We start from the raw sequence: 22,820 nt of genomic DNA, 5'->3' as shown, positions 1-22,820 counted from the left end.
AATGTTTTAGTTTGTATCGTACACGGTTCTCTGTGTTACCTGTTGTTAAATTTCTGATACGACAGTGTTGTGAAAACCAGTGTTACTGAAGGTAGTAAAGAGCAATCTTGATTTTGAGACCATACGTCGCAAAACAAAAAGAGGAAACATCGTGAACCACTTCTCCAAAACACAAAGACTAGAAGAAAATATGTCCTCTCAGGCCGGGAAAATGGATAATTCAACACAGATGCCGCTGTTGCTGTTTTGAAACAATAGAAGTATTATTGCTAATTCAAAATCGCCTTTGTCGGGTCCTGAAGCAAAATCAAAATTTTTCATTGATGTTTTATCGAGCTCTGACAATCCATCACCAAGCTGTGAGCATGACATAAGTAAGTGACTGTTTGCATCAAGCAACGAAAAAGTTGACAACCACATAAAGCTACATTTCCTAAACCTTTTTGTGCCCAACGCAACTTACAAATTTTCTCAGACTTTGCAAAGTGCCAAATATCATACTTTCAACCTAAGTTGCATGGAGAAATATTTTAGTTTAGTATTCGTTCCCAAAGAGGACGGTGCCTTCGGGAAGCACTGTGCGTTTTCGCTAAGATAAGTACTGGTAAAGACGGTCATCAAAAAGCTGGAGCTCCGGTAACCTCCAAGTTTTCGAAGTGGAAGCATGCTCTTGAGTTTTTCAACATCCATGCGAGCAAAGCCCACCATAAGGCTGCTGTAGTCGATTGTGACAATTTTGTTCATATGGTGATGAACAAGACAGAAGATATAAAACATTGACTGGACCAAGATTTGGTGGAGCAGGCGGAAAAAAAAACAGAAAGCACATAGTCCCTATCATCGAGGCGGTGACCCTCTGTGAACATGGGTAACTTTCACGCTGTTCTAAAATATCGAGCGAAATGTGACGAAAAGTTCCGAGCAAGGTTCGAAGGAACTGGTAAATGCGCAAAAGTACATTAGTGCCCCAATCCAAAATCATTTCATCAGTAACCAACTCCTGGGAAGGATTGTTCAGCGCATTAATGATGCCAAAGGTTTTCATGGTTCTCATGGATGAAACTGCTGTCATTGCCGGAACAGAGGAACTCTCTCTTTGTGCCTGTTATATTTCCCTGGAGTTCGAAATTTGTGAAGATTTCTCACAATTTCTTTCAGTGTTCGATGTGACTGGCAAAGGATTAGTTGGATCTATAATTGTAAACTTGGTAAAATTTTGTCTTGATGTGTCGTTTTTACGAGAGCAGGGCTATGACGGAACTGTCTCCATGTCGGGGAAGCCCGTGAGGCTCATGCATTCAAACAACAGGACTGGTTCTCATGGATGAAACTGCTGTCATTGCCGGAACAGAGGAACTCTCTCTTTGTGCCTGTTATATTTCCCTGGAGTTCGAAATTTGTGAAGATTTCTCACAATTTCTATCAGTGTTCGATGTGACTGGCAAAGGATTAGTTGGATCTATAATTGTAAACTTGGTAAAATTTGGTCTTGATGTGTCGTTTTTACGAGAGCAGGGCTATGACGGAACTGTCTCCATGTCGGGGAAAGCCCGTGAGGCTCATGCATTCAAACAACAGGACTACCCTTTAGCTGTATATTCTCTCTGTGCAGCTCACAATTTTAATTTGGTAGTCACCGACACATGCAACATTTCATTTACCACGAATTCACTAGGAACACTGGAAACTGTAGGTACTAATTTCCTTGGGACACCAGTGCGCAGGCAAAATAGTGCCCTTGAATTACTAACAGATGCTCGAGTCAGGAGTCTGAAACACACCACACTCTCTAGATGGATTGAGCGTCTGCACAGCGCACAAGTCTTTAAGAAAATATACGGTTGTGTTGTTTCGGCTCTGGGGAAAATTCGAGAATTTGACAACAACACCACATCCCACTGTGCAATTGATTCTGTTAGCAGCCACCAACAAGGGAGATGTTGCTCGTTTATACTATCTGAACTATTTGCGATGGGTGAGTCTGTCTGCCTTCACCTTCAGCGCCAACATATAGATATTGCAGAGTTAATCAACACTGCCAGAGAGGGAACTGCTGGCAATGAGAGAAAATGTTGATGATACTTTCAGCTGGATTTTCTTAGAACCAAGGAATTAGCTTCAACCAGTTGAATTGAAATCAAGCAACCAAGCATTTCTACCAACCAAGCACATCGTGCAAATCAGGATACCAGTGATGATTTTTAAGGTTACTACAAAGTGTCTGTTCTCATTCCGTTTCTGGATGTCTTTATTAGTTCACTGCAGGACCGGTTTTTGACACATGGTGAACTTTTTAGCAGCTTTAATTGTCTTCTATCACGAAAAACTGAAGAGATAGGTATCATTGATGAAGTTACGAAACTTCATTCATTTTATGCTTTCGAACCATTCGTCGCCGATTTAACAACGACACATACTGAGTTGAAATTCTTTCATCAACATATGAGTCGACTGGAGCAGTTGCCTCAATGGGATTGTTTTGTCTGTGACCGTCAGAGCTATCCTAATGTGTTTCGGATTCTGTAGCTGTTGGCAACTCTACTACTGACAACGGTGAGAGAATCAAGAAGCAACCAGCGAGACACGTCTGAATGGGATCGCCATGATGACAATTCATCAAGCAGAAAGTATCGATGTCCAAAGTGTAATAAAGGATACGGCAAAGCAAAGAGACTGCTGTCTTCTTTTTGTTCTTTAAATTTCTAGTAGACGGTTTAACTGTTTGTTCTACTTATTTTTATTACAGAATCAGACAAAAGTAGATTTTATACACGTCATAGTGTCGTCTGTAATCGCTGACGACGGCTTCCTTCTCGATCAGCATCACCTACGTTTGCGCAGCCTTATTCGTATTGTTGGCACTGTTTCATTACATCTGGACACATTATTGTATTTTGTCTATTTACTGCCAGAATTTCATCGTGAATCTGTGTGGAATTTAGACGTGTTGCTCACAAGAACACGGAATTACACTATAAAAACGGGCAATTAATAGAATCGGTGCACAGAATTCTCTTAGCACCTAGATTATGTTTTATTAAAATTATTCACACTTTGTAACCTTGTAAAATTAATTTCATGATGCAATTCGTAACCTCAATCAATTGTTTTCATAATGTCAGTAGAGTTGTAATTAAACAAGTGTAAACCAATGACACAATTTATTTTTGTAATTTTGGACAATAAATTAGTATGGGGCAATAAAATTAATTTTCAGTTGGAACTATCGTAAAATGAAAGGCACAGTCCCCCGCCCCCCAGAACAAAGTTGTATACATGACACTGCGTGGCATAGTTTGATTCTTGTGAGCAAAACGTCCAAATTCCACACAGATTCATGATGAAATTCTGGCAGTAAATAGACAAAATACAATAATGTGTCCAGACGTAGTGAAATAGTGCCAACAATACGAATAAGGCTGCGCAAACGTAGGTGATGCTGGTCGAGAAGGAAGGCTGCGTCAGTGACTACAGACGACAATGTTCAATGTTTAAAGAATCGAGGACCAATTCACAGCAAAGGCACATCGCACTAGGCAGTGCTCATAGTCCTGCCAACGAAGGATAATTCGGTGAAAAATTCGTGGAGTCGCAGATTTTTGTACAGTGGTCAGAATGAGTACCGTGAACAACATACCGAAATTCCCGACCGATGGTGTTTGAGCGATGGGTAGGGGTGAGACGGCGTTTAAAGTTCCTACAAAATAAGTTCTCCTCATTTTTTTCTGTCGGACCAATAGTTTTCGTCTTGCAGGGGATGGAAAAACCGCAGATTATTAAAAAGTATTGCATTAACGGTCTGAAATTAATGTTAATTAAATTGTATGTCAGGTACTGCATAAGTACCGTATTAAGGGATAAATTGTGTACCGGGGATGTACTGGGTGGAGGGGGGACATTTGTGGGGTAGAAGAGCGACAAAAGGTGCGTCACCGGATTGTGTTGATGTACTTCCGCCTTCATGGGTCTGCAAACTGAAGACTGAGCCGGTGATTCCCCATTCTGTCTACCCTACTATGTGACAAGAAGCACCTCCAGTTATACCGATCCTCCGCAGCGCGCCTTACGAATCACTGATGACGCATTGCGCATACATGCGAGGGAGGTGTTTATTTTCTACAACGTGCGTTAATACTATACAGGGTGGTCGAAAATTCCCGTTACCAACTTCTAGTACATGTAGAGGGTAGTGAGTACAGAACATTTTGAATAGGAACCCATGTCCGGAATCGTATCGTTTCCGTTCTACGACAGTTTCAATTCAGATGTGTACCTCGTCAACGTCTGCTTAGAAACGTCTCAGAGTTCCCTGTCCTGGTATGCAACAGGGTAGACACGATGACGTGTACTACTCCAAACGATCCCCAGATGTCACTTATCGTCCGCTTTGCCGTGAGACCGAGTCAATACCTGCGCATCACCGACAGAGGAAACATGGTGCAGTACACGTTTGCGGAATACACAGACATGCTCCTTGTGCATGGCGAAACTGAAAGTAACGGAAGAGCTGCTAGTCGGCTGTATCACGAACGTCTTTCACACCGTCACACTCCTTGGCCAAACTGTTTGCCCAAGTTACACAACGGCTACGAGAAACGGGTACCTTCACCGTGAGGCGGCAGGATTGTGGTGCTCCACGGCGACGCCGCGCTCCCGAATTTGAAGGAGGTGTACTGCGTCGCATTGAAGATAGCCCGTCACCGATTTCGCGAACAATTGCGAGCGCAAAGGCTATTAGTCACAGTACCGTCTTGGACGTCCTGCATGAGCAACAATTACATTCGTACTTCTCACAAAGGGTACACGCTATGGGTCCAGCAGACTTTCCACAACGCGTCGCCTTCTGCACATGGTTCCTGCACAGCTGCATCGACGCGGCCCTGTTTCACGTCGAGTTCTCTTCACAGATGAATGTAGGTTCACGAGGGATTGTGTTCTGAAAGCTCGAAATAGCCATGTCTGGGCAGACGAAAATCCTCATGCCACGCATGTTCAGGGCTTTCAAGACAGGTTTGGAATTAACGTGTGGACAGGTATTCTCGATGGACCATACCTCCTTCAAACCAAGCTCACGGGTCCCGCATACTTCGTCTTCCTACGACACGTAATGACCCGTTCTTGGAAGCTGTGCCATTAAATGTCAGTCAGGAAAATAGGTCTCAGCATGATGGAGCAACACCTCACTTTTCACTGGCTGTCCGGAGACATCTCAGTAGACGGTATGGTGAAAGGCGGATAGGCCGTGGTGGCCCAACCGCATGGCCGCCATGATCGCCGGATTTAACCCCTATGGACTACTTCGTGGGGGGTCGTATGAAGAGCCTAATTTATGAGACAACTGTAGAGACAGAGAAAGATCTGCTGGCACGAGTTCTGGCCACTGCACAAGACATTGAAGAGACACCAGGTGGGATGGAGAGAGTGTATCAGAATATAGGTACAATATGTGTAACAACGTTGGTGGTCGGAACATCGAGCAGCTGTTGTAATGCATCGGTACGTTACGGATGGTGCCGTAGATGTTGGGTTCTTGTTGTCGACCAATGTAAACCATAAGGTGTAAGTTGTAATGCAAACGCGTAAGTAATAACGGAACGAGTCAGTATTCTTTTCAAATGGATTGCAACAATTGTACTGGGTCACGCCTAAGTATATTCCTCACGTGGGTGTGGATGAGATATTCATCTGCATTGAAACTGTCGTAGAACGGAAACGATACGTTTCCGGACATGGGTTCCTATTCAAAATGTTATGTACTCACTACCCTCTACATGTTCTAGAAGTTCGTAACGGGAATTTCCAACCACTCTGCATGGAATACAGATATGAGTTACCAATAATACTAATGCAGATAACACTTATGGACACAAATATCTGCACCTTGTTCTACACTGCTAGAGGGGAACCTGATTCTTAGTCATTCGGTACGGCAGCTACGGACTGTGCGACTGGTCCCGGCGGAGATTCGAGTCCTCCCTCCGGCATGGGCGTGTGTGTTTGTCCTTAGGATAATTTAGGTTAAGTAGTGTGTAAGTTTAGGGACTGATGGCCTTAGCAGTTAAGTCCCATAAGATCTGACACACATTTGAACATTTTTGGTACGGCAGCTGCGGTGGTCTCCCGGGAAAGGCGACTTCCTCCAACACGAGCACTGCTTGATATTCAGTTGCAGAGATACTATATCTCCCCAGCATTTGCTGTTCGGTTCTCTTATGTGAACAGGCAAAATAACTTCACTAAACACGTCTCTATGTACCAGAGTTATTTGTGGTTTCTTAAATGAGTACTTATTTGCAGGTGTAAAGTAAGGTTTTATATAAAATACGTTCCTACAAATAATGGCTCAGACGCGTTTAATTTATAACTGTGGTGTAGTCGGTGACCTAGGTGATGTTGAGGGGAAAGGGGTTGGACTGGTAAATGTAGCACCTTGCTGCTATCTACTGTTGACAGCATATTGTAAAGCCAAGTAATTGTGTTGTAGTCACTTGGTGATGAATTAATGAATGACCAGAAACTTACCGCAGTTCTCGCACTATTATCTGTATTATTGGTAGATGAATCTTTTTCATTAGGAATTGTAGAATAGGCTGCACCGGGTGCAGCCACTTACCACACATTCGCAGTATTTCTTCCAACGTGAGTGTGAATATGTCTGGCGGAATGGGACTGATCGTGTTCAAGTCTAGAACAGTAATCTTCTGCAATACGATGCTTGCTTATACTGAAGTATCTGAAGTTCTGTGACACCTGTGTGACCTACTTAAGACGCGGAGTGAGACAATTAATGCCTCTGCTCCTCTTCAGATGTTGGGAGAGCTGAGGCGGGGGTGATGCATCCTGTGAACAGTGTTCCAGACATTGATGGTGGAGACACTGCCGAATACACATTGAAAGTAAAGCATGTTACACTTGTAACAAGCTCTTCAGTGTGGCAGATGGCTGACAGCTCCAGTTGTTGAGTTTTTTTTACCGAATAGCTCACTTAACAATTACACCTAATAAACTCAATAAACTCCATTATATAAAAACAAGTTTAGCGAACAGAACTTGATAGTAAATGTTGGGGCGGTATAGTCTGTCTGTAAACTGCAAGGCGAGCAGTGTTCGTGGTGGGGGAAGTTGCGTTTCCCTGCTGTGCAGGATGACTAAGAATCAGTTTCCCCTCTAGCAATGCACAACAGTGTGCAGAAATTTACTCAGTTTCTGTCCATATGCATTCTTTGCGTTTGTGTTGTTAGCAACTCGTATCTGCATTCCATGTAGTGTTACGGCATTTTATTGAAAGACTCCCGGACATATCGAAACATCCTGTAGTTCCTGCTTGTGACATTGTGGAGTAGGTAGATTGGGCAATCACCGTCTAGATCTTCAGTTTGCAGGCCTATGAAGGAGACAAGTGCATGAACACAATTTAGCAACCTATTTTCCCTCGCACTTCTACCTTACACCCGCGCCCCCTCCACCCTTTTACACCCGAGATACAGTTTTTATCCTTTAATACAGATCTGCTGCACTTGGACGTGGTACACACATTAATACTTGTTTTTAACCCTCTTCATTTAGAGATAAACACTTAATTTTATGCCGTTGCACAATATTTTTAATAATCTGCGATTTTACATTCCCTGCAATGGAAACTATTAGCCCTAGCGAGAAAAAACGAAAACATTTTTGCAGGAAATTTAACGTCATTTAATTTTGGATTGTGAAACATTTCCCCTACAAGTCAAATTTTTTGAGTAATTCCAGAAAATCGCAATAAAGTGACCTTTAACCCTCACCCCCGCTCCAACGCTTACACCCGACCACTGTACATAAATTTGCGATTACACGATTTTTTTCTGTTTATCGATCTGTTTTGGTCTTTGTTGACTGGGCTATCATTCAATCGTCCGAGATCGTCTGCAGTTTCGGAAACTTTTCTTACGCTGGCTTCGACTTTCTGCGAGAACTAATGAGGCGACAGAAGATTTTCGGTGGGATGTTTAGAAGTAGAAGTATCCGTCATACAATCCAGATATTGCCCCAAGTTATTTCCATCTTTTCGCCAAACTGAAAAAAAAAACACTTGCGGAAAACTGGGAAAGAGATTTTCCAGGGATGAGGACATTTTCAAGTGGCTTCGTGACCAAGGAGCCGATTTTTACTGTCGAAGAAATGAAAGATTGGTACGTCACTCTAAGCGTTGTTTACAGAGCGTTGGTGACTATGCTGAAAAAAAAAAGTTTCATGTATCTGCGTCACTTTGATGCGTACCACAACATTCAATAAATGTTACTTGGCTTGAGAAAAGTCCTCTCATATAAATTTTCTCAGTTAGGTCCTGTTCAAGTTGTTAAATATACGCAACACATTGCTAACAACTTATTGGGCCATTCTATTTTTTCACTGAAACGGAACATGAACTCATTATCTTACCGTCACGTCAGAGTGGGAAATTTGAACTACAGAACGTCATATAGTAAACGGACGTTTTTAGATTGTCTATCCGACTGCTGTCAGCGCTGAGAAAGAGGCGGCACATACGTTATTAACTTTGGGACTGTCGGCCATTTGAGTAGCAATGGAAGAGTGAGCGAAAGAGCATCGCACGTTCGCGCACGAGACCTGTGTCCTGAGCACTGAGTCTGACGTTGCAACGTCGCCATTTAATCGCACAGCTCCAGGTTGCAATGCGATTCTGCGATGGGTTCCAGCTGTCAGTTCAAAAGGGAACATTCTAAGGAGAAGCCACCTGGTGTTGGCAAAAAAAGCAGGGGCACCTGAAAACATCGACATTGTGTGAGAGGCACGTCTGAGACAGTGTGTTGAGAAAACTCTTACGACAGGATTTAAAGTTTCTTCGATATAAAGTGACGATGGGTCAGGAGATGAAATCAAAGGAACTTTCAACAATGAGAAGACTTTACTGTGCATATGCATATGATCTTCGGAGCTGATCCAAATATAATAATACGTATCTATGAGCGATGGGGCGCATTTTCAATTAAATGGGTCAGTCAACAAGCAGAACTGTTGTTTTTGGGCCCCTGATCAGCCTAGCGTAGTTCATAAAGGAACTCCTCACTCTCCATGTGCGACTGTGTAGTGTGCCATAGCTGATTTTGGTATAATGGGGCCTTATTTTTTTTTTTTGAGGGATGGATGTATAACAGTGACAGAATTCCGAAAGTTACATACAGTTGCTGAACATGTCCTTTCTGCGAGAATTGATGAGACGACAGATAAACAAGAGGAGTATTTTTCAATGGGATTGTGCAACATCGCACGCTGAAAATACACCCGTGACAGTTTGAGGAACATTTTCCTGGACGCTTAATTTCTTGTTTTTGTGACGTGCCGTGGACACCACGGTCACCAAATATGTCCGCTTATTTATTCATGTGGAGGAATTTGAAAGAGTGCGGCTATGTTACGGAACTCCACAGCTGAAAGCTACCTTTCAAGGAGAGCTGGGTTCAATTAGACAACTGTGTTGACCGACCAAATTCTGTAAGACAGTTGAAAACTGTTCAAATGGTTCAAATGGCTCTGAGCACTATGGGACTTAACATCTGTGGTCATCAGTCCCCAAGAACTTAGAACTACTTAAACCTAACTAACCTAAGGACACCACACACATCCATGCCCGATGCAGGATTCGAACCTGCGACCGTAGCGGTCACGCGGTTCCAGACTGAAGCGCCTAGAACCGCACGACCACACCGGCCGGCAGTTGAAAACTGTATTCGAGAGAATGACCACCACTTGCGTGACAGTTTTTCGTAAGTGACCATTTAAGTCAAATAGAAAATGTTTGATTTGATACACATAAAATATGTTTCCTTAAAAATCGAGAGGCCGGGTTTGAATACTACAGTGATTTATTAGGCACATTCTTGTTGGAGGTGATATGCTCTTACCTTTCCGATCTCTGAGCTGACTTATCCATCCAGTTATACGGGGAGCTACATTTAACGCTGACTCCAAGCATGGTGCAACTTGACATTTTCCAAATTAACAAATAATTGACACAGATGAAAACAACGTTAAGTGATCAAATAAATCCTAGAAAAGAGTGATCGTCGAACTCTGGACCCATGAACTTGTAATCTGGCACTGAACCACTGTGCTACCTTTCTTATGTAATCGAAACTCTTGGCAAATTGAGTTGACTGATTCTGCATCATCGGGCTTCAACTAGGCAATTCTAAAATTAGCAACTTCCACATGGTTTTCAAACAACCCGAATCATGTTTCCTGAAATCACTGCAAACTTCACTAAGTATTAAATTCAGCCAGAACCACAAATGCTTCCAAAACATGGCCAAGGCCTTCTCGTAAAGTTCGATCTACTATTGTTCTCTATAATTCGATTTATCATACGATTTAATTTGTGCCGTCTTTCTTTTCGGAAACTTTCGTAATATACGCTCCTTTGGCATTTTTTCTGCTTGTTGTCCATTTCTTTTGTCTCTTGTAATAGTAATCGTTTCTCTGGAGCGATATTTTCCCTCTATTCCTAATTTTCGGTTACTTTCTCTGCGTCTGAGGCACTACTGTCACATTTTGCTACATTATTTCTTTCTTCTCGTGAAGTTAATCAGAATCCGACCCACATCTCCAGTTTCGCGAGCCACATCCGTTCTTAGCAAGTTGCAAGAACAACACCAACGTATTACTCTAAAAAATGGTTCAAATGGCTCTGAGCACTATGGACTTAACATCTGAGGTCATCAGTCCCCTATAACTTAGAACTACTTAAACGTAACTAACCTAAGGACAGCACACACATCCATGCCCGAAGCAGGATTCGAACCTGCGACCGTAGCAGTCGCGTGGTTCCGGACTGAAGCGCCTAGAACCGCTCGGCTACTCCGGCCGGCGTATTACTCTATCTTTGTTGTGACTGAGGATGTAGTAATTGACTCATTCCGCCCCAGAATGGCAGAGAGATGATGATCAAACTCATCACATCTACATCGATTACTAGTAAACCTCTTTCCTTAAGCTGACTCATGCCTGGGGCATACTTGGCAAGGTTTTCCTCATGTATGTTAACGCCATGTTAACGATGTTCAAATGACTGCTATCTGGAAATGCTAAGGTTTAGTCCTTTGTATGGAAGAAACAAAACAGAACAGAACGTGAATATTCATGAGAAAATTAGAACAGTCTGCAAAACTGAGTTACCCAAATTATTCAGAGTCTCTCGCATATGTTTTATTCATGAAGGCATTTCTGATACATCTTCGATTGTCTTGTGCTTTGAATGAATCTGGTTGCTCCTTGATGCCTTGCATTAGTAAGTTTATCATATATCGGCTGGTCACCTGTGGAAATGTCTTCGTAAGATCATGTGTTACACTATAATTACTCTGAAGTGACTCAATTTTAGAGACTTTAATGGTCTCATACAGATATGATTTCACATATATAGAGTGAATCAGGGAGTGAAAATTTATACCAAGGCGGGGAATCTAATCAAGGTCTCCTTCTTACTAGGCAGGTGTGTTATGCCGCCATGGCACTGCGGTTCACACACCTGCACAGATTACTCTGGCACGCCTCCTTCTCGATTCAAATTCTCAATGCTGCTCCAGTCTACTTTAAATTCCCCCTTATGCACGCACACACCTGCGGGGCCAGGAAATGATATGTTAGAAACGTTATATGCGAAATATGGCTCCCTACTATATTAAATCAATATATGGATAAAACAGTCAACCTCTCGGATCTCTGTGGGGGAGCAGCTTGAAAGGAGACACAATGACCGCAGAAAAACAAGCATTGGTACTTGGAATGCATGTACACTGCTACAAGCAATAAAACTAGAAAATGTTAAAAGGGGGTTGGAAACGAATAGTATGAACTCTGCAGGAATTTTAGAGATAACATAGGAAGGATGTGCAAAGTTGCAGTCAGATGAATGCGTAAGTGAACTTACTCACAAGGACAATTTAAAATAAGGAATGCAGTAGAAGTAATTATGACAAAGGCAATGGCTGGGAGCGTGGAACAGTAATGTACATTGTTGTTGTTTTGGTCTTCAGTCCGAAGGCTGATTTGATGCAGCTCTCCATGCTATTCTATCCAGCGCAGGCCTCTTCATCTCTAAGTGACTACTGAAACCTACTTCCTGCTGAATCTGCTTACTGTATTCATCTCTTGGTCTCCCTCTACAATTTTTATCCCACACACTTCCCTCCAATACTAATTTGGTGATCGCTTGATGTCCCAGAATATGACTTATCAAGTTTTCCTTTGTGCTGACATTCCCTTAAGTAAACTGAACCATCAAAAATTTCGTGAATTCTGACTAAACACACACAGGGAAATATCTTCCTGAATCTTCCACATTAAGAAAGGACGACATCAACCAAAGACATGTGCAAACAATGAAACAAATGAGACAACAGGTTGCAAATAAAATCGTATGGGTATCAACTGATGAAACCACAGACTCTATGAAAAGATATATTGCAAATACCATTCATTGTGTGAACTTGGAAGAGGATGGTCCAGGCGAAAGTTTTGTAATAAACTGAGAACATTTTTAAAAAGTAATTTTTTCCACCGTTAGTAAATTGTTCGACACATTTATGGGTATCCCATGGCCCAAAGGCGTAAAGCATGATACTACTCATCGTAACGGATGCTGTGCCTTACATGATGAAAGCTGCCGACTCACTTAAAGTATTATACAGTACAATGGCGCATCTGATTTGTATAGCGCACGCCTTACATTGAGTTGCAGGGGATGTTGTGGACTGGGAACGTCGAGTTTGATGAACAATCTCGTTGCCGCTGAAAAAGACTAATAAAGGTGTCCTTGTAGACGGATGTGTGGGTTCCAGGGCAGCACACCCACAATGAAACTAAGGCAGAATTGAGAATAGTAAAATATATTACTCAACTTTGGTAAAGCTGGTTACAGCAACTGTAAGTTTAGCCCGTCTGTCTTGCGTTGACTGTAGTTCCATAAACACAAACTAAATAATGTTCTCTGAACTAAAGTCGGAAGAAAAGTAATATTCTGTCTTGATGTACTAGTCGAAGAACAGTTCCAAACTAACACTACTCAGTTAACTCCCTAGACAGGCGGTCTCTGTCCACACACGATTATTCTATTCACTGTTCTGTTTCTACTGAAGACTAACTACTGTCAATCAGCCACTGATTCTATTTCCCACGACGACTTGAAGGCTTGAAAACACGACGAACGTTCCGCAGGAACTCCATACCAAGATTCGGACTGAATTATAACTTGCAGCTCATAACTTCTGCTAGTGCACGGTTGCTTAAACGCGCGTCTCTTTTCCAGCTGGCACTATTGCTCCAGGGGAGAGGGGGGGGGGGGGGGATGATTCCCGCGGGCAGCGTAATTGGTTTGCTGCGGACGGACGCCCACCGTACTTATGCTACCAATTGTAGCAAACTCTTCTTGCGTGTATCTCAGCACACCACAAAAGAGATTCGTAGTAAATTCAGTGATGTTAATAATCTTATTGGTGTGTGTCAAATAGATATTTTTGTATGCCCCTACACGTATTACAGAATTTAAGTTGATGGCTCCTGACATTTCGTTACCATCATCCACCAGTTTGAAAAGGTGGCGGTTCTGGGTTGACATTTGCAACTTTTGATGCTAGAACTTCAACGTTGTGAAAAGCATCATCGGTTCATTCGATAGCAGCGAAGCCGCTACAACTGGAATAGCCCACGAAGTAATGTCTAATGCTGAAATTTCAGGCGAACTTCCGTACATAAAATCAAATTATCGGATTTACCCCTGCTGCGTCAACTGCTCTAAGCAATCAGAAAGGCCACTAGTGAAGTAGACAGAACAAGTGAAAAAAACTGTGCATAAATTATAAGCTGTTTGTTGTAAAGTGGGGAAAAACGTCTCAAAGAAAATGAAAAAGGTGTTAGAAAAGAAATTAAGGGTATCATGAGTTGCGTTACATTTCAATGATGTTGTCGAATGAAAAGTTCTCTCACATTCATTTAGATTGTCCTTTTGAAATGTGCTCCTCTTGTATTAGCTGAAGTAGAGAGACGTTTTTTGAAGCACAAGGCTTTGTTGGCTAACAATAGGATTTCTTTTTTATTTGAAAATTTATACAACTTTTCACTGTATAGTGCAACTCAGAGCTCATAAACTGAGCTAAAAAAGAGGATCAAGAAAAAAAGAAAGACAAACATCACAGGTTAACTATGTTCTGAAAATGTTAATAAAAGCATACTAAAAGATCGAATTCCAAAATTTAACTTGCTTCTCATGTGCATTTTATTCTCAGATAAATAGTTCATTTCGTGAAGTGTTTATTATAAATTGTTGCAGTTGCAGTACATATACGGGTGTCGTTCAATAAGTAATGCCCCAGATATTTTTCTCAGAACATATTTATTGTTAATAAGAGTCAGAATTTGGTGACAATATACATCAACAAGTCTCGTCCATGTTCTATTTTTCTACGTAATCTTCCTCACTTTCTCTGGCCGTACGCCAACGCTGTGGAAGAGCATGTATTCCCTGCTGGTAGAAGCTCTTGTCTTGTAAGCGTAGCCATGTTTTCACTGCCTGACTGACACTCTCGTCATCTTCAAAGTGTGTTCCCCGTAGAGAATCTTTAAGCGGCCGAAAGAGATGGAAGTCCGAGGATGCCAGGTCTGGACTGTAGGGTGTATGAGGGGATGATGTCCAATCCAATTTGGCGATGTATTCCGGGTTCTCAGACTTGTGTGTGGGCGTGAATTATCATGCCGGAGCAAGATTTCTGCCGGATTAATGTCCGATCGAGCACGTCGGGAACGGATCTTGAGTTTATTCAGTCTTCACGCGTGTCTCCGAATCGATGGTTGACTCTCTTGGCATCACATCCACGAGAATGGCGCCATCAAAATCTCAGAAGATTGTTACGTGACTTTTCCGGCAGAAGGGGTTGTCCTGAATTTGTTCTTTTGTGGAAAGTGAGGATGATGCCACTTCGTAGACTGCCTTTTTGTTTCAGGCGAAAAGTGGTGCATCAAGCTTTCGTCCCCCGTAACGATCCGTCGGTCTCAAAGCGCTCCAACAATTCAAAAGAAATGGCCTTTCTTTGAATTTTGTGATCCACTGTGTGCATTCATGGAACCCATCGTGAGTACATCTTTGAATATCCGAGAGTCTCGATCATTACAGACGCACTTCCAATGCTGACCAACAACTGTAGAACCAATAGTCGAGTTGTGATTCGCCGGTCGGCACGAATAATGGCATCAGCACAATTTAGCATATCTAGAGCTGTGGCTGTGACAGGACGTCCCGAGTGTGGCTGATCAAGGAGCTCTCATTCTGCATTTCCTGAGGCTGTAACTTTCTTTACTCATCGCCCAACTGTACTCCTATCAACTGCAGCATCGCCATACACTGCACAGGAACGTTTATGGATGTTCACCACGGTTTCTTTTTCTGCACGCAAGAATTCAATAACAGCACGCTGCTTGTAACGTGAGTCGTATGTAGGCACCACTTTGACGCTGTACTACGGCTCTGCCATCTACCAGAAAGGTTCGAAATTTTACCGGCGCACAGAACAAACATCAAATGTGAAGCACCAACAAGGACGTTTGTCTATGTATATTAATGACTTAAAAAAATGTGGGGCATTACTTATTGAGTGACCCTCGTATTTTGGCCTCTAGTTTGGAACCGACTGGTTCACTCTCAAGTAACTTGATTCCGACTTGCATAGTGAGCACATGTATACAGGGTGTTACAAAAGGATACGGCCAAACTTTCAGGAAACATTGCTCACACACAAAGAAAGAAAATATGTGATGTGGACATGTGTCCGGAAACGCTTACTTTCCATGTTAGAGCTCATTTTATTACTTCTCTTCAAATCACATTAATCATGGAATGGAAACACACAGCAACAGAACGTACCAGCGTGACTTCAAACACTTTGTTACAGGAAATGTTCAAAATGTCCTCCGTTAGCGAGGATACATGCATCCACCCTCCGTCGCATGGAATCCCTGATGCGCTGATGCAGCCCTGGAGAATGGCGTATTGTATCACAGCCGTCCACAATACGAGCACGAAGAGTCTCTACATTTGGTACCGGGGTTGCGTAGACAAGAGCTTTTAAATGCCCCCATAAATGAAAGTCGAGACGGTTGAGGTCAGGAGAGTGTGGAGGCCATGGAATTGGTCCGCCTCTACCAATCCATCGGTCACCGAATCTGTTGTTGAGAAGCGTACGAACACTTCGACTGAAATGTGCAGGAGTTCCATCGTGCATGAACCGCATGTTGTGTCGTACTTGTAAAGGCACATGTTCTAGCAGTACAGGTAGAGTATCCCGTATGAAATCATGATAACGTGCTCCACTGAGCGTAGGTGGAAGAACATGGGGCCCAATCAAGACATCACCAACAATGCCTGCCCAAACGTTCACAGAAAATCTGTGTTCATGATGTGATTGCACAATTGCGTGCGGATTCTCGTCAGCCCACAGATGTTGATTGTGAAAATTTACAATTTGATCACGTTGGAATGAAGCCTCATCCGTAAAGAGAACATTTGCACTGAAATGAGGATTGACACATTGTTAGATGAACCATTCGCAGAAGTGTACCCGTGGAGGCCAATCAGCTGCTGATAGTGCCTGCACACGCTGTACATGGTACGGAAACAACTGGTTCTCCCGTAACACTCTCCATACAGTGACGTGGTCTACGTTACCTTGTACAGCAGCAACTTCTCTGACGCTGACATTAGGGTTATCGTCAACTGCACGAAGAATTGCCTCGTCTATTGCAGGTGTCCTCGTCGTTCTAGGTCTTCCCCAGTCGCGAGTCATAGGCTGGAATGTTCCGTGCTCCCTAAGACGCCGGTCAATTGCTTCGAACGTCTTCCTGTCGGGACACCTTCGTTCTGGAAATCTGTCTCGATACAAACGTACCGCGCCACGGCTATTGCCCCGTGCTAATCCATACATCAAATGGGCATCTGCCAACTCCGCATTTGTAAACATTGCACTGACTGCAAAACCACGTTCGTGATGAACACTAACCTGTTGATGCTACGTACTGATGTGCTTGGTGCTAGTACTGTAGAGCAATGAGTCGCATGTCAACACAAGCACCGAAGTCAACATTACCTTCCTTCAATTGGGCCAACTGGCGCCGAATCGAGGAAGTACAGTACATACTGACGAAACTAAAATGAGCTCTGACATGGAAATTAAGCGTTTCCGGACACATGTCCACATAACATCTTTTCTTTATTTGTGTGTGGGGAATGTGGAAGTTTGGCCGTACCTTTTTGCAACACCCTGTATTGTGACATTCATCTATCGTCTGTGTGATGCTCGCATTGCCAACTTTAGATGGTTGTCATTAAGATCATGTACTTTTAGTGTAGCCTCAATAAGTAAATCTTGAAACTAGGCGCCAAAACATGTGTATTGAAATGGTGACAGATTTGTGAAATAAAAGACTTATTGATCCCAGATTAACAAAATGTTGAATGTGGAAAATAGTTCATTATCATAAACTGACTTACTAACTTATTTTTCAACAGAAATTTTACCTCCTCTTAATATTGCCTGTAAGGTGGAAAGCTTGCGCGGCACGTACCAGGGTCTGGCCCTCGGCGGACTGGAAGAGGAAGACGTGCGCGCGCACGAAGACGTCGAGCGGGCGAGAGACGTTGCCGGGTCGCATCAGGCGGTCGTAGCGGCACGAGTCGGTGAGCCGGCGCACCAGCTCCACGTGCGAGAGGTCCGCGGACAGCGGCACGCACCTGCGCAACAACACCCATTCACTGCGGTTGCGCGCCGGCACCTGCTGTGCATTTGTGCGCGTGCGCAGTCACAACTTACTAGCTAAGGGGTTGTGCCACAAGAAACCTTTTCCCCACCTGTTGTGTTTCACTTATGCCGTGTCTCTACTGCGCAGTACTTGATTGTCGCCATCCTACACAGGCAGAAATAATCATAGTAACAAAATAACAGAAATCACAGCTCTAACAGGAAAGTTTAAGTGTTCACTTTTCCCACGCGCTGTTGGAGAATGGAATGGTAGAGAAATAGTCTGAAGGTGGTGCGAAGAACCCTCTGTCAGGCACTAAGTGTGAACTGTAGAGTAACGATGTAGATGTAGCATGATTTCTTATCTCGACGCCGCCCGTTCTCTTTGAGGGCGCTTAAAGCATGTGATGCGCCATTCAACCCGTAGCGTGGATAACAGAATATAAATGTTTCTCTTCAAGATGAAAATAACTTTAACTCTTAGAACTTAGAACTACTTAAACCTAACTAACCTAAGGACATCACACACATCCATGCCCGGGGCAGGATTCGAACCTGCGACCGTAGCGGTCGCGCGGTTCCGGACTGAAGAGCCTAGGACCGCTCGGCCACTCCGGCCAGCTTTTAATGGTTTCTGACCAAAGATGTTTGATCTAATGGTATTAAGCACCTTCACTGTGTTTTTATGCCTCGTATGCTTTATGTGGTGTCGTCGCAAGGCACCATACTTGCTAGGTTGTAGGCTTCAAATCGGCGGCGGTCCGTCAGTACACATCGGACCCGCGAGTCGCCACTGTCGACGCTAGCAGACCGAGCGCCGCCGCTCGGGTGGTCTTACGAGACAAGTTAGCGCACAGGCCAGTTCTACAGCCGACTTTAACAGGAATGGTTCACTGGTTATAGCTTCAGAGATCTCATTTGCAGAGACGCTAGTTAGCATAACCTTCAGCTAAGTCAGTAGCTACGACATAGCCAGGCGCCACATACAGTTTATGTATTGACAATTGATCTATATGTGTGAAACAATCAGAATTGTAAAGAAGTATTCGCAGTTCAGTCTATAACTGCACTTGTAAATATTATTGTACAAAGTCAAGATCAAAGTTCACCGCTGAAGCTGAATTAAGGCTAAGTATTTAATTGTATTCCTGTCTACTAACTTTCTAATCACCTAAGATGTTGCAGATACATCCCGTCAAGTATAGTTCGTTGATCCTCACGCCAACCTACGTGATCAACGCGTGCAATTAATGCCCAAAAATGTTCAAATGTGTGTGAAATCTTATGGGACTGAACTGCTAAGCTCATCAGTCCCCAAGATTACACACTACATAACGTAAATTACCCTAAGGACAAACACACACATCCATGCCCGAGGGAGGACTCGAACCTCCGCCGGGACTAGCCGCACAGTCCATGACTGCAGCGCCTTAAACCGCTTTTTCTTTTTTGGGGGGGAGAGGGGGGATTCCGCGCAGCTAATCCCGCGCGGCTAATGGCTACACCTCGTGATCAGACTAAGAGTCAAATTGCGTGACTCAGCCAGGTCACCCTTTTCCCAAGAGGCCCATAGTTCCGCCTCATACATAACACTTTATGTGTGTCCATTGGCTCCTGTGTAAACTCTGCGTGTGACAATTTTTGTTGTTGCACGTTAACCTTGCTACTAGATGACGCATGAGACAAAGCGAACGCGGCAGCGTCTATGAGAACTATTCGCACTGTCGCTGAGGGTTGTGCTGAACTCATGTGACACATTAAACAAAGGGAGCTTGAGAAGTCGGCTGAAGCTGAACATTTTCTAAAAAACTGAATAATATACAATTTGAAAATACGAGAACCTTTGTTCATGCACCATCTTACTGGAAATTCATTGTACAGGAGGCGGCCGAGATTAGAATAAACAGCAACGATATCAGGAGTAACGAGTGGTATATAGGTTGTGAGGCATGGCGGCCGGCCTTGGGCATAGAGCGGAAGCAAAGAGGGATGCTTGACGCTTGTAGGGAGGCGGGACTGACAGCTTCAAATGTGGTTCCTGCCCCTCGTACCATCTGGCGTTACTCGGTTCCGCTCCGGGGTCCACGAGAAATACAGCCCCGCAACGAACTTGTGACATCACTCTAGTTGCCTTGCCCGAGACACACTGTGGACGCTAAGGTTAGCCCGGCGTCCGTAGGAAATCAGTACGCCAGTGAAAAGATACCCAAATGAGTCCCGGCATATATGCATAATAGATGTATGAGACTTCGAAAGATCTCTGGACCCATATAGTTTTATTTGATTAAAGCACCTAAGCCTGGGTTTCAGGCAGAATCCTCCATTATATGCATAATAGATGTATGATATTTCGGAAAGTCTCTGGACCCATATAGTTTCATTTGATTAAAGCACCTAAGTCATGGTTTCAGACAGGATCCTCCATTTCCTACGATGCTAGGTGTTATTGTAAACAGCTGGAGATCCTCTGCAATGCTGTTCGAGGGCACATTTCTTTGTTCTAGCGACCCTCAATTCTGCAATGTTAGTCATTTGTGTATTGACGTGTGTCTTAGCTGTAATTTGAAATTAATTTCATTTACGTGTATTGTTTTTGCAAATGTTTTGCAAAGGTCAGAGTATCATTCCATCTACATTACTTACTTGCTAATATTCACGTTTGGAAGGTGGCTTTCATTTGTGTCATTCATTTCGCAGATTATTCTGCATGTTTGATGTACATAAACACACATAATGGTTAATTAGTCTTATTAGGTGGATTAGAAGGAGAAACAGGTGATAATTAAACACATGTCTGAAACAATACAGGCTTTGGTAATGATACTTTGTAGTTGCATGCTGTAGGTGTAAGCAAAGTAAATTTGCCAGTGGAGGCGAGGAGTGGTCGGGCACAGCCGGGGAGGCGAAGGCTGGCGAGCGCCGGAAGAGCATTGTGCAGGGGCCGGGGGTCCCAGAGGATGGGGCCACTGACCGGCAAGCATCAAAAAGAACGCCGCCGGGTGCCAGGTGAGAGAGAGAGGGGAAATTTCGAGCAGACAGAGAGCGTCCAACGTACGCGCTGGCGCCGCCCGGTCGCGCGCTGTTTTAGTGGCAAGTGGGCTGAGCTCTCATTGGGCAGTTCATAAGAAAGTGCAGGAAACGCTGAGGGTCAACGCCCGCTGTTTGAATAGAGAAATATTTGGATAGGTAGAGAAATTGTATCACTCTGCGAGGGAGATGTGGGAGGCCTTTGCAGCGTCGGGATTGGATGATTAGAGTTTGGCGGCAAGATTGTCGCAAGAGCATCGGGCAGAGCGAGGCAGGAGGGCCTCTTGTACCGTGAAAGCGGACAGTCGCAAAGTTCGGTAGCTCTGAGATAGGGACTTAGATTCTGAATACTGTGCTGTGTATGATCCAGAGTCTGCAGCAACAGTAGGACATCAGCGTCCATGGTAAGCATTGCATTGACTACTAGTATAATTGCAGTTGCTTCCGCCTTATAGGCTGGCAGTCACCACTGAACGTAGTCAACCAGTGCACAGAGCTATCATACTGGTATTGCACGTTAGTACAAGACACTCTGGGCTGCACCTTAAAGGTTGTTGAGCCAGTCTTGAAAGCGTTGCATACCATTTAGAGGAAATGTAGTGCTTGTGGTATTTGCAGTTTCTGAGTTGTTTATTCCGCTCAAGATATTTGAGAGACTTATCTTAATTCAGCGACTTCACAGCTGCAGTCGTTGTCCCAGTAGTATCGACGGAGCCAGCACGCTGGTAGACGGTATTGTAAAACTTGCAGCAACGGCAGTAAAGTTCAGAAATAGTTGTTGGATCGTGTTCTTGCCATCCACTGAGCATCTGTGCAGTTTTGCTTACGATTCGTTATTGGTTATTTGTCTTTTTGCATGTTGTTTGGTTTGTTTCTTGGTGGTGGTGTACGAAGTACGTATTATTTCAGACACAAAAGAACTTATAGGAACGCAGTCAGATCGCATTTACCATTCGCTTATCCAGGGGCATAATTAAATCTATCTTTGCATCAACTTAACATTAAGAGCTGAGAGCCAATCTTACCAGTGTAGTATATCTAAGAACAGTGTGCAATTTGTTTAATTTGTTTTCATTCAAGATTTGTTCAATATGATCTAATTTCTATCGTGAGATAATTTACAATAAATACAAGTTATTTACAATATCGCTTTTGATTCAGCAGTAGTGGTAGTTAGCCGTCACTGTCACATTAATATATTTTATTCATGTTCAATATCGGCCACTACCCCAATGTGAAGTCTTCCACGTCGACGAGGGTTCATAGAGCGGGGGAAAGAGTTTTATCTTTGTAATGAATAACTTACGTGTCTTTGGATTCGGCTGGAGGCGCTTGCGATGGTAAGGCTACTGAAGTCGTATTTACAGCCTGTAGCTGTATGGGAGGCGTCCACATCACGTAGGACGTCGTCGTGTTGATCGTTGAGGCCGAGCTCGATGTTTCGACGCGGTCGCGCCCTGGCGTAGGTATCGCGTTGTGAGAACCAGGCCCACCCTCCTGGACCACTGGAGCCGACTGGCGTCTGGGCGTCTCAGCTGCCGTAGGTGGGTTAGTCGGAGCGGGCGAGATGGTCGGTCGGTGGGTCGACTGGTTGGTGGTGGCGGCCGCTGCCGTGGGCCTGACTTGGTCAGGGGAGGCGGTCGTGTCTGGCCGCGCGGCGGCCGCCTCAGTGACGGCTTCCAGCAGCTGCGCTGGGCTCGCCATCGTTGCCGCCGCCAGCAGCAGCAACGCCAACAACCTGCAACACCGCGCCGTTCATAATTTTGGATAACGTTATTGGGAACAGCGATCTGCCAGTAAAGTAAAAGTAGCAAAAAACAGTCTCGATCCCACAGTCATCGATCAGAATTATGTTTGGTTTCGCCATCTAGTAGCAGGCGATCTTCAGATAACGCACCATCCGGATGACGATGATGATGCGTGTAACAGCGTCATCATCACCAGTCTGATGGTGCGTTATCTAAAGACAGCCAACTACTAGACACTGAAACCGGTCATAATCCTGATCAG

At 43.9% G+C, this 22,820-nt stretch overlaps 1 protein-coding gene across 1 annotated transcript in view; it reads right to left on the bottom strand.

The window, feature by feature from the left end:
• The window catches only part of LOC124776691 (pH-sensitive chloride channel 2-like), an 85,262-nt gene extending 62,731 nt beyond the window's left edge, over positions 1-22,531 (bottom strand). The window contains exons 1-2 of the mRNA XM_047251794.1: positions 22,117-22,531; positions 17,611-17,776 (exon numbers count right to left, since the gene is read on the bottom strand). Of these exons, the coding sequence (XP_047107750.1) occupies positions 17,611-17,776; positions 22,117-22,514 (564 nt within the window). The 5' untranslated portion in view covers positions 22,515-22,531. The remainder of the gene's footprint in view (positions 1-17,610; positions 17,777-22,116) is intronic.
• Positions 22,532-22,820: the final 289 nt, after the last annotated feature.

The sequence above is a fragment of the Schistocerca piceifrons genome, chromosome 2, assembly GCF_021461385.2.
Source record: "Schistocerca piceifrons isolate TAMUIC-IGC-003096 chromosome 2, iqSchPice1.1, whole genome shotgun sequence".
NCBI classification, from domain to species: Eukaryota; Metazoa; Arthropoda; class Insecta; order Orthoptera; family Acrididae; genus Schistocerca; species Schistocerca piceifrons.
This window is presented reverse-complemented; position numbering and strand designations above follow the sequence as displayed.